Source organism: Manacus candei, unplaced genomic scaffold (genome assembly GCF_025592945.1).
Source record: "Manacus candei isolate 608988 ecotype Guabito, Panama unplaced genomic scaffold, ASM2559294v1 h1tg000153l, whole genome shotgun sequence".
Classification (NCBI taxonomy): domain Eukaryota; kingdom Metazoa; phylum Chordata; class Aves; order Passeriformes; family Pipridae; genus Manacus; species Manacus candei.
In genome coordinates this window covers 3521852-3534788 of record NW_026138201.1, presented here as the reverse complement: position 1 = coordinate 3534788, position 12937 = coordinate 3521852, and the positions used below count along the sequence as shown (strand labels likewise).

Sequence of the window (12937 nt, the reverse complement as noted above, 5' to 3'; positions counted from 1 at the left end):
AATATCAAGCAAGCTAAGATATTAAAACACAACATAAGCAAAGGTTTTCCTGTGCACAGCAGGGGAGTTGGAACAAGGTAGTCCTTAAGGTCACTTCCAATCCAGACCATTCTGTGAGTCTGTGAGAAACTGGGGCATTTTCAGTCGTGCTGGGCTGCATTTGCACATGCTGTTTTAAGGAGCAATGCACAGCAATTGTGCATTGGAGAACACTCATCATTTTTCTCTTCAGTTCCTGGGGGATGCATTCACTATTGTCAGGCAGTCCTGGGCTTGTTCAGATTTTGTCCCATCAAGGAGTTGGGGATTGAAACCACAATTGTCCCACTCCACTCCTTAGTTTCTCCTCTTACTCCTCACCATCAGACCTACTCAATTACTGCTGTTACAGTCAGCCTTGTCAGGGGAATATTGCCTTGCATTGTTGCTGAGACCAAATTTGGCCCTCAGGGCAGCTAATAACTTATGTGCTTTCAAATCAATTCAAACACCATATTAAAGTGGAACTTGTTTTAAAACTTCTTATCCTGAAAATATTCTTCACCAGTACATAGCTAAGACTGGCAAAAGTTCATTAAGTTAAATTTCTGTAAATACAATTTTAAGTCTTCTGCCATGACAGAAGAAAAGGATTATTCAGTACAGTTTCTAAAAGTTTAGTTTCTAAATAGTTTCAGTGATGCTGATTATTTGTAGAATAAGGTTCTGCTCAGTGTGAATGAAAATCTGAGTAGAGGCAGAGATACATAGAAACTGGCTAAATTCTATTGTTGATACCTTTTTTAAAAGTATTAATAAATAATGATAAAACAATATGAGAGTATCCCTTAGCCATCTGTGGCATTGTAACAATCAAATCTAAATTTAGGTTTTTGGAATAGCTTTACGGAAGTATCATTTAACATTTCAGCTAAAACATCTCATTAACTTTTTCTGTGTGTGAGAATAAGCAGTTACCTAAAAACTTAGCAACAGTCAGTTGTTTTATTTGTTGTGCAAATGATTTAATTATGAATCCATCTGGCAAGAGAACTTTGGAAGTTAAAGACATTTTATTTCCTTTATGCTACAGCTACTACAATCTCCCATACAGCTCCATCCCTACAAATCCTTGTTTGTGTGTTTAACACTTATGTCCTTGCTCTTCTCTGGCAGTTCTGGAAGCAGTCATCAATAAATCACTTCCTTTGGGAGTCTGGAGAAAGGGGAAAGAAATAGGGCAGATGAGAGTATTTTGGAGATTGAGCACACCCTCTTGTTCTTCTAAGCAGCTCAGTGTCTTCATTTTTCTAGAGCTGCACCTAAAATCAAATTCTAGCTCAGAGAGGTCGCCGTGTTGTCTCACCAAGATAAGGGTATTTGGAAACTCCTGAGCATGGGTTTATTTTCCATTTGGCCCCGTGCCTACAGCACACAGCTGATTTTAGCATGAAAAATTCACAGCAAATTACAGCTATCCAGAGCTCTGGTGATTTATGGATGAGTCAGGCCCAAGGTCTCACTGCACTTTCTCTTCTCCCATGTGCTAGGGCAAGAGGAAATAGCCTCAAACTGCACCAGGGGAGGTTTAGATTGGATATTAGGAAACATTTCTTCATGGAAAGGGTTGTCAAGCATTGAAACAGGCTGCCCAGGAAAGTGGTTGAGTCACCAACCCTGGAGGTATTTAAAAGATGTGTCGATGTGGCACTCGGGGATTGATTTAGTGGTGGACTTGGCACGGTTAGGTTACTGGTTGGACTCTATCTTAAAGGTCTTTTGCAACCTAAATGATTCTATACTGGTGAGACAGCCAACCTGAAATTGTCTCTGCAGCAGCCTGACAGGGAAACCATGGGTCCCCTTAAGGGAATGGCAGATCCAGCTTTATGGCCAGGTGTGCCAGCATGTGAAAGGGCTGCTGTTCTTTGGTGGGAAGTCTTCTGTGTGCCTCTTGTTCCTGGGGGAGCCAAGAGGAAAGCCCTGCAGCATGTCATGGCTGATATCTGGAGTCTTCTTCACATTTGTGACTTGGTTCCCTGTTTGGTGAATTTAATTTCTACCTCCGCTACAGTCCTTTCTTTCATTCCATTTTCTGTTTCATGGAGATGGTGTTTTATAAATAAGCTCTTGTGCTGTCCCGTGGGTCCAACCTCCTTCTTGCTACTCTGGCTTCCCACCCCTGGGACCTCAAGCCATGCCTTGGGCACTCTCAGGTGTGGCAGAGCAGAGCTGAGCTGTCGTTGAAGGGCATCGCCCCGTGTCCTCCTCTGGGACTCTGCAGCAGCAGGGCAGGGAGGCTGGGCAGCCTCTGGCATTGCAGTGGGCTGGTAGCCTCAGAGCTGCTCCCTGAAAGCACGTCGGCAACCACATTGCTGATCTCCTTGCCCATATCTTAATAATTAAGGATTCATCACTAATGGTAAAATCAAGCACAGTAAATTGTGCTGTGTTAGAAAATTACCACGTTTTTATTTAGTGGTTTATTTTGATGGTTCAGAAAGGGAGTGTAAGGGAAGAGTTGAGGGGGGTTTCCCCAAAGAGCAAGTTGGCAGGAGAAAAAGTAGAAGATGATTTGACAAACACCCTTATGCAAAGTTTGGCTGTTGAGCGGAGATTTTAACTGCTGGTGATACTCAGTATTTTTAGGCACAGTGTCAAATGTGTCTTGCCTGGGCTAATTGAGTAGTCCTACCCCTTTTTTGTGGAAATATTTGGAAAAACTGCCCCAGCTGGGGGTACCAGAGGCTTTTACAGTTGAGGCCCTTCTGTGATTGGGTGTTCCACTACCCAAAATGGTGCTTTGCTTTGAGAAGCTAGAGGCATCTTCCATAATAAAAACATGGCAGCCTTCTTGTGCCTCTTTTGCTGCCTATGTATGTGGACCAGGTTTGGATTTTGGCTAGGCATTTATAAGCACCCTTCTGCCCTTTTTATTTTCCTCTTCTGACTTCAGAGTCTGACAGCTTTAATGTTAAGGCCTTTGTGTTTCACAGCAGGATTTAAAAAAAACCCCACCAGAAAGATTTTGCTTATAGGGAGTATTGGACAGATTTATAGCAGGCACCAAAGACTTCTGATGTAAAATAAGTGTAGTATAAAGTTGAAAGAACAAACTTGATTTTTTCTCTGTGTGTGTTGCTATGTTGTTGCCCTGGATTTAGAAATTAATCTCAGGAGGAAGAAAATACATACACAGATTTCCCAAGATATCAAAGATCCATATAATGTTGCACTTTTAAAAGACCCATTTCAGAGCAAGTTTAAGTAACATACATTCTTCTCAGTGCTTACTAGTTTGTTGCTGGCAGGTGGATGCAACTGTTGCCTCAAGAGCTTACGATCATTACATCTGCCTTCTGATGAGCACTGTAAGAATGTGCATTATCTTCCAAGTCAACAAAATGATATGTTGCAGAAGCTTTTTTTTGATAACCCTGGTACTTCACTCCCCTTGACCACCAGGGAAAAACTGCATAAGCTTTTCAAGCTTCACTTGGTGCTTTGTCTCCAGGCAGTTTCCTTCCTCCAGTTCAGCAGGAACCACAGTGGCTTGTTTCTCTTCTTCAGCAGACTCCTCTGTGGCTCCAAGATGGATATCCAAGATTGGTATCCAACATGGATACCAATGTGCACCAGTTTTTTATTGCCCAGTAAACATTTGGCCGCCTGGCATGAATAAAAACGCCTATGAAATAATATACGTATATTACTGTGCCTTGTCCACGCGGATTTCTGAAGCGAGTTACCACAGTAGTGAGAATTAACACATTAGACATATATCACTTTTGTTTTTTTCTCTGTTATTACACAGGACTGAGCTTTTGCTTGAAAATCCAAAAAATGAATGATCAAAACTCTGATAAAATTGTGACAAATTAAAAATGTTTAAAAGGTCCCCAGACCTTTGTGAAAACCGAGGAACTAAGACATCTAACCATTTCATTTATTTGAAATGAATTTGTTATCAAAGGACTTTCAGTTCCTACATTTTATGGTCTTTGCAAGGTTGAGAAGGGTTAGAGGCCAGTCTCAAAGTTTGCATTTTAAACCATCTACTGTCTTTCCATAAAGATTGGGGAATATCGTCTGTCCTCCCAGCTGAAGTTTGTATATCTTAAATTGGAGCAGGGTCTTTCTCCCAGGGCTGACCAATCTTTCAGGGCCCATGCAAAGAACTGTCTTTGCTTCTTAATTAAGTGATGATTCTTCTGTCTTCACCTTAGAGCAACAGTTTTCTGTTACAAGGGCGAATGCAGTTGTGTTATACTGTTGTCTCTGGAGTATCCATTAGCTTTTCCCCTTATGTTTTTAAACATTGCATCTTCCCTCTGATACTGTGTGTATCCCAAGGATGTAGCCTGTGCTGTGCTGTGACCACCACTAATGAAATAATTGGAATTTCCCAGATGACTAAACAGTAGCAGATAGGAAACCTGCATTTTGTTAGGCTATGTCTCTTGGCAAACCCTTTATAAAAAATCTGTTAGCAAGCCAAATCACATTAGTCATTATCAGATTATATCCTAGGATGATGTGCAGGAGAAGCAAAAGGAGAATTCTTGTTTCCATGCTACAAAATTGGAGGCAAGACATGTAAGATTGCCATTTTCCTAAGTTCAAAACTGGAACAGGTACAGAGGAAGCACTACTGTGATGGTCAGGGGAAAGGAGAACCGTATTACAAGAAGGGACTGAGAAAGCCCCATGTGTTTTTCCTACCAAAACACAGGTCTGTGTTTTTGCTCTTTTAAAGTACTTAGGAAGATAAATAGTCGCAGAGACATTTAAGCTGAAGGACAGTGGTGACCCAAAACCAACTGGACATAAATTATAGGAGGTTGTAAATAACCAAAATAAATTTAGATTGTAAATCAGAGGATTGGAACCAACTTCGGAAGGATGTCCTTGGTCAACGGGCTGAGAGAAAATGGAGAGAGGAGGGGTGGCAGATAAGCTCCCTTCATTTTAAATGGGGCTCCATAAATTTTCCCAAAGATATTAAAGAACATGAGTTGTCTGTAACAGAGAACAGATGGTCTGAAGGAGTAGTGAAATCCTTTCTACTCTAGTATTTATTCCCTAATTTCAGGTCACCAATACCCCTTTGTGCAGAATCCAAAAAAACTCTCCTGTGGCTCTTCCTGACCATGCTGTTATGCCCTCTAAAACCCTTTACTTTTCCCTGACAAATTACAAACAGGATACATTAAGCATAAAATCTAGGTCACATTTTATTGCTTCTTTGGAATTATTGTGCGTCTTTTAATGTCCATATAGATGAATTTTCCTATAACAATTTTTTTCACTCCTGAAAATATGTTTCTTTTGCTTCCCATTTGAGCTTTAAAACCTGATTTCCATTTTCTAAAAAGATAGACCTTCATTTTCAATTTTTAGTTCAAATAAAATAATTATCCTGTTGTTACTTTTTTGACAGCAAGAAGAATAACATTTCAGATGAAGCACATATTTTATTCTATTTTAACTGTTTGTGTTTCCCTAATTGCAAGAAAAATTCAATGATGATCTTTTTACAGGCTGATAAATATTTTAGTGTAGATTTTCCGCTGGAAAAAAACCATCCAAGTGAAGGGTACAAGACTGGCAGGTTTGTGTCTTGTCTACACAAAGCTTTTATTTCCCTTAAAAAGTCTTGCTGTCTCCAGCATTAGTGTCTCTCCATCCAAATGCATTTGTTAAGCAGTCAGTAAATGATTAAGGAGCTGGAGGGATTGATTTATGGAACAAAATTAATTGAACTAAATATGCATCGCTCCATTACGTGACAACTGGGAAGTGTGGGAGAACACGATATAGCTGTCTGCAGCTACCAGAGGAGTGTAAACAGCAAGGAGAGGAAAGGCTTCACAGCCAGGCACAGCTGTGGCGTTTTCATGACCCACACCTGGTGCTGCAAGGGGTGAAACACCTGTGGGTGCCCCCAAAAACGTGCCCCAAGGATGGTTTTGGGTAGTGCAAAGAGCACTGAAAGAGCTGTGAAGCCACAAAATGCTGTTGTGTTTTGTATACATTACAAAAGGTAATGGAGCGAAATTTAAAATTAGGGAGCACTCGGTGGAAATAGCAAGAACAGCAAGGCTCCTCATGGCAAGGTACATTATTCTGAAGAATGGGCTTCCAAGGAAAATTACAGGCAAGGGCCACTTCCTGGAAATCCTTAGTGCTAAACTGATCCTCAGGCTCAGGCAGGCAGCAGAGTGAAAGGACAGTGCTTCAGCAAGCATTCCTGAAATAGGTCCAATTGCTGTGCTTCTGTGGAGAGAAATACATGCAGGTAATTTAACCAAATAACACCTCTGCCCATTCCAGCCTTTCTGGGAGCAGCTGGATGTGCTCCTGGGGCTGCGGGGGAGTCTCGTTCACTGATAGAGAGTGGCTGGATTTTTTGCTACTTGATTCTCAGCATTAATGTTGCTCTTTTCTTTTGAGTCCCTGCCTCAGAGTACTTTTTCATTGTTTAAACAGTAAGGGAAAGCAAAGCTACTGATGCACTGGGTGCCCACAGCTCCATCCAGCACGGAGCAGAACATTTTACTGTGACCTGGCTGGATTTACAGCACCGGGTTTCTTACCATTTCCATGGGTCCTGTTTGCTTGTCTCAAGTGTGGCTCTTGCTGATGGCATAATTGGGGGATTTCCCAGCAAATTCCATTTCCTCTGACACTGGCAAGTCAGTGTTGCATGTTCAGGTTGTAATTAGCCCTGTGCACAGTGCCCTAGGTAGGAATTGGGCAGTATAAAAGCTTGAGACATGCCCTTCACTGCAGGACAGAATTTATCTTTGCTGAAGACATCACAGAATATTCTGAATTGGACCCACAAGAATAATGGAATCCATGTTCTAGTCCATCCTTGTAGGTATCCTGCTGGATACTTATGGTACCACTGTACATACAGCCATGTAGCTTTTCCCCAAGTTCACTAGTCAGATGAAAGACAGAATTTTACCCCCTCTCAGCTACTTTGTCTCCCAGCTCTAACCCTACTTTGCAAGTTTGACTGCTGTCCAAAAGTATTTCTAAGTGGAACAAAAATAAGCATGCTTTTAAATATTTGATGTTGATACTTTAAGGAAGATTGACACATTTTGAAGAGGAAAGCAGCCTACAACACCTAAATTAAAAATAAATATTTATGTTCACATTTGTTCATCAGCTTTCCAAAATGTAAAAATATGTTTCATGTTGTTTTAAATAATGAAATGTGAAACAAATGAAAGATAAACTTTCTACAAGCTGCAAAGGAATAAGAAGACAAAGGCTTTGTTTATAGCTTAGACTTCAACAGTGCCCTTTGACAACCAATACAAATCTTAATTACAAATGGAATTATACATGTAAGAACTGTTCAAAACAAAGCAGTATTTTTTTTTTCTCCCTCTGGTTTTCTTTGTGATAGTTTTAATTAGCTGCAACTCTTTGAACAATCATAGTCCTTGACTGCTCCTTAGACACTGATGGAAGTTGTTAACTTCCATGGCATCTGTAGGACTGCAAAAGTTTTTCTCTGAACAGAGTGTTCCCCATTGCTAAATTTATTCTTCAATATATCAGGATTCTGCATGCATTCCACTTAATTGAGAAGTGAGCATTGTCCAGTAACATTCCAGTGATTGACATTAGGACACAATAAATTGGATTAATAAGCTGCAGCACCTACTCACACTGGCAGAACTTTAATGGACTTCTCTAGTAAAGTAAGCACCAACAGGGCAAATGTGGTTTGAAAAATAGCCCAGTTCCAGAATATGGAAAAAACCAATCATTAGAAATAATGGCCAGCCATCCGTGGTATTTTCCACATGTTAATCAGAATCTGCCTTTAAAACAAAAGGAGAGTGGAAAGGAAAAGTCAATTTGTCTCTTCCCATCTTGACCTAAAAAAAAAAATGTTTATTTTTTCGATTCCCTGTGGCAGACTATTTAAAAGAAGGTGCCTACCAGAAGCAGAAGATGAGATCTCTCTTTCATCCCAGTGGAACAGCCTAATCCAGAGGAGGGTGCCCTGCACCTGTGGGAGCCATCAAAGGGATGAGAGTACCCCTGACAGAGCTCCCTTGCCACAGTCTGAGACTGGGGGGTGAGGTATCACAGCCAAATTTAGGTTTATAATAAATTCTGCCTTTACAATATAGTGTTCAAAGGGAGAGAAAGTTTGTGCCTTTTGGGATCTGTGAGTCACTGTGCTTGGCAGCACTGGAGCCTTCATTCATCCGAACTGTGTGCCTGGCTCTGCTTGCACATACTCCTGTGGGGCCTGATCCATAGGCTGTTCGAGAAAGAAGGGCGTCTGTTGACTTCACAAGTTCAGGACTTCAAGTTGTATTTGTTTTAAGAACTAGGAAGGAGGAGTGCTGTGGACAGCGTGCGTGTTGGTGGGGAAATGCCTCAGAGAAATGTTGAGCAGAACTGCAACATAGGCTGATGCTTTTTATAAAATTCACCTTCTTTCAATAAGGAAAATGAAAAAATCAGTTATTATTAGTCGTTATTCCAAATGAACTATAACTACTTCTCCATTATGCTTCTAAGTTTTTATTAAGCATGAACTGTGCCATGGAAATTAAGTGAAATGACAGAATACAGAGCCTAAGCACTGGAATGTGACCTAATCTTTCAGAGCTATTACTGCATTGATCACAGAATCACAGAATAGTTTGGGATGGAAGGGACCTTAGAGATTATCCAGTTCCAACCCCCCTGCCATGGGCAGGGACACCTTCCACTAGACCAGGTTGCTCAGAGCCTCATCCAACCTGGCTTTTAACACTTCCAGGGATGTAGCAAACTCTTTGTTGAATTTCAGACAACTCTTGCTTGCCACTGTGATGTCCAGTGGGATGGAGAGAAGCAGCTAACACAGAAACTTTTATGTGGGAGAGGGCAGATACCTTCTATCATTGCCTTTTAAACTGCCTTCTCAGATGACAGTTCAGAATGCAAGAGTAGTTTAATAGTGGATGCCCTGTAAGGATTCCTGCAAGTCTTTCCTCTTTTTTTTTTTTTTTTGCCTCTGATATTGTCTCTACTGTCACTTCCTGCCCCCTAAGTCTAAAAACTAAAAAAAAAATAATTCTTTAACTATTGATTATATTTTTTAACTATCAGTTAAACTATCAGATCTTTATTAACTATTAGATATATTGTAGTGGCATCCAGGAATCCAGGGTTTATCAATCCCAGCAGTATAGGAAACCCAGAGAGAAGAGGAGACAGTCTTTTTCAATTTAATTTGTATGCACTTGGTTTCTCAAGGTCTTCACAGGAGAAATACACAGAAAAGTAGCAAAGAGCACTTAGGATGAATTGGATAAATGTGCACATGTCCACTAGAAAGAAGAATTTTAGAATTTGCTTCTGAATAAAGTAAAACCAGCTGTTGAAATAATAATGCATGCTCCTTTTGTTATTCTTATTAATATCTCTGGATCTGATTTTTTTTTAGTAAAATAAAAATTCTGTTTTAAAAAATAAATGTATCTATAAAAATACATACTGGAAATTATCCCATTCTGTTTTAAAAAATAAATGTATCTATAAAAATACATACTGGAAATTATCCCCATCTCATTAAAATTGGTGCAGCTTTCTTTAACAGGATTATGGCTGATTTCTACCACTTAGGTAGAAGTAGGTAGGTAGTATCTTAGGTATCCTTATTTTTAGATATAAGGCTCCTTATTTTTAGGATCCTTATTTTTAAAACCTGTTGAAGTGATATCCCCCTGCCCCTGAACTTCAGGAACAGTCAGATTTTGCACGCCATGATCTTGATAAGATTTTCAAGTTTTTGCCACTGTAAATGTCTTACTTTAACTTTTTTTTTTCCTGTTAAAGCAAAGAACCGTGGGATTGCAATTCCAGTGGATTTGGACAGCCAGGTCAACACCTTGTTCATGAAGAGCCACTCTAACATGGTGCAGAGGGCAGCCATGGGGTGGAGAATGTCAGCCCGCAGTGGACCTCGCTTCAAAGAAGCTCTTGGTGGGCCTGCCTGGGATTACAGGAATATCATAGAAAAACTGCAGGTACAAAACCAGCAAATGGCTTGGGCAGTGGTGCCAGTGCATTTATCTCACATGTGCAAGATGTGGAAAGCCCCAGCAGTCACCCCCTGTGCCCCAGAGGATCATCCAAACCCTCCTGGAGCTCTGGCAGCCTTTGGGGCTGTGCCCACTGCCCTGGGGAGCCTGGGCAGTGCCAACCACCCTCTGGGGGAAGAACCTTTTCCTGAGATCCAACCTGACCCTGCCCTGACACAGCTCCAGGCCATTCCCTGGGTCCTGTCCCTGGTCCCCATAGAGCAGAGATCAGTGCCTACCCCTCCTCTGCCCCTCCCAAGAAAGTTGTAACTGCAGTGAGGTCTCCCCTCAGTCTCCTCTTCTCCAGCTGAACACACCAACTGCCCTCAGTGTCCTCACAGGGCTTCAAATCAAGGCCCTTCACTATCTTCATTGCCTCCTTTGGACTCTTTTTAAGGGCTTCATATCTTTTTTATATTGTGGCGACCAAAACTGCAGACGGTATTCTAGGTGTGTTCTCCTCAAAGTGGTCCACAGAGCAGGATCTCCTTTCTGCCTTTTCGTGGCCACGTGTCCCTCTTTGGCTGCAGAGGAGGCAGTGGAGCTTTTAGAAGTTGTTATGTCAGGTCTATATCACTGGAGATCGTCTATGAGATGGAGATCACCTTGTGCACTTAGAGGTTCAACATCACCAGGAGTTTTCTTGCAGCTCTGAATGTTGTCCTCCTTTCTTCCCCAGGATGTGGTGTCCTCCTTGGAGCAGCAGTTCACTCCCATGATGCAGGCTGAGTTCTCGGTGCTGGTTGATGTGCTGCACAGTCCAGAGCTCCTTTTTCCTGAGGGGAGTGATGCCAGGATAAGATGTGGTGCTTTCATGTCCAAGTAAGTGGTGTACAGAGAGGCCTATTTGCTTTGCTGGGAAGGATGGCAGGGAGTTGACATTTTCAGCAGCACTTAACCCTGATTTTCAGCAGAAACTTATGCATGCAGGTGGCTGAGTTCACTATTGAAAGCTTAAACTGAGGGGTTTTGCTGCATGTTTTGTGTTTCTCAGCAGTTTAGGAGTCTGGAGAGGAGCAGAGAGAGAGGTTGCTTGCCTTGTTTACCTAGAAATGGGATGTTAATAGCTTGTTAAAACTGTGGCAGGCTCAACTTCTGTTTTCTCAATGGGCTACTTTTGCTATTAAGTTTCTCCAAATCTGCAGTATTAACTGAGACTTTGCATAGTAGAATTTTCCTCATAGTGAAGCAGTGGGGGGCTCGGGGCTAGTGGTTTTTTGTTGAAGGTTTTTTTTGGTATAGCAAATAGATATTTTTATTTTAAACTACCAACAGCTCTTTTAAAATACAGTTCACTGGCACCCCTACCTGGTCTTGAATTATTAGATATTTTATTTGCAGTCTATGCATTGGAATAGAGTCTTGCAAATTTATTAGTCCTCAAGTGAGATGCCCCCGCCCTTGAGAAACTATAATTTAAACAGAGATAACTTAAGGGAAATTAATGCATTTGGCAGCTCTCCTGATTCCTTGGCTATTTGCATATTCTGCAGAGGTAGTGTTATAATAATACACTTTGTATATTTGGAAAAATTAAGCTAAATTTTGGGGTTGTCCCATCTCATGCCCTCTGTCCAAGTTCCTGTCCCAAGTCAGCATCAAATCATGTGTAGGGCTGATGGATGTGGCCCATGTACTGCACAAACATTTCTCCAGCAATGTGTGAAAAAGTGCAAGGATCTGTGCATGGACCTGCTCTGCACAGACAGGCTGCTTCTAATACCAGTTTAATCTGACTAAAATCCAAACTCCTGTCACAGCCATAGCTGGAGATCGAAATGTACCCTGTTTTCTGGCTTGTCAGGTTGTTGTGTGAGTGTAAACAAAGGTTATGTTTCATCCAAATGCCTGTATTTCTGAACACTTCCATGAAAGCTTTTTGATGATCCTTTTGGCTGGATACCATTTGCTAATTGTATCATAAATATATTTTAACCATTGTGGAAGTTGGAAGGTATAAAGGTTGTAGCTTTTAAAGGTTTTGAGATGCATGGTGAGCACTGCTTACCTTTAAATAAAGGTTAAAATAAGTTACCTTTAAATAAATAAAGGATGAAATAGCAAGTTTGGATCTTAATCTGGAAGCCCTCAGAAAAAGTGGACATAGAATTCTGCCTTCTGTATGGGCAGTAAAATATGCAAAGTGACACAAAAACCACCTTGAAAGTCCCATTTCCTTTTTAATTATGATTTCTCTTGGCTGCTTCTATTTCCTTTCCTTGAGGAAAAATATACTGACAGGCAATTTTTGCATAAAGAAATTGTAGTATGGCTTAGCAACAATGTGCAATGCTCTTTAAGGTTTAATATTTTACTTTAAGGTTGATTAACCACACAAAGAAGCTCATGGAGAAAGAAGAAAAGCTCTGCATTAAAATTCTTCAGACATTACGAGAAATGCTTGACAAGAAAACTAACTTTGCAGAAGAGGTACTGCTACCACTTTAATATTAAATATAGAACTAACAGCACGGTATTAAATGTTGGCTGTGGGACAGTAACAGAATCTGACATGAGTTCAGTTTTGTACATGTTTTAGAGATAACTTAGTGTCTTAGGAATGTGTGGTAAGGTAGGAAGTTAGACTGGAACAAAAGAAACTATCTGCCTTACACAGTTTTGTGTGAGGGACTTGGCAAGAGTTCAGGCAAGGAAGATTAAATGAATTAGCAGTAGCAAGTATTACTATGTATAATTACTATATATTGGATATCTGGTATTTCTGGAGACTAGTCTGCTTATGTCACATCTGACTTTACCATAAAATCATATTATATATGATGGAAATATATATGGAAATATAAGGGATTTTTAATTGCAAGTGTACAGTTTTTCCCTTTTGCCTGTGGTGC

The 12937-nt window shown here is 40.7% G+C and overlaps 1 protein-coding gene across 3 annotated transcripts in view; it reads left to right on the top strand.

Moving 5' to 3' along the window:
* ITPR2 (inositol 1,4,5-trisphosphate receptor type 2) overlaps nt 1–12937 on the top strand; it is a 241673-nt gene that overhangs the window by 115164 nt on the left and 113572 nt on the right. For all 3 annotated transcript variants that reach the window (XM_051772364.1, XM_051772363.1, XM_051772362.1), the window contains 3 exons: nt 9841–10031; nt 10765–10907; nt 12407–12515. In XM_051772364.1, coding sequence (XP_051628324.1) covers nt 9841–10031; nt 10765–10907; nt 12407–12515 — 443 coding nt within the window. The remainder of the gene's footprint in view (nt 1–9840; nt 10032–10764; nt 10908–12406; nt 12516–12937) is intronic.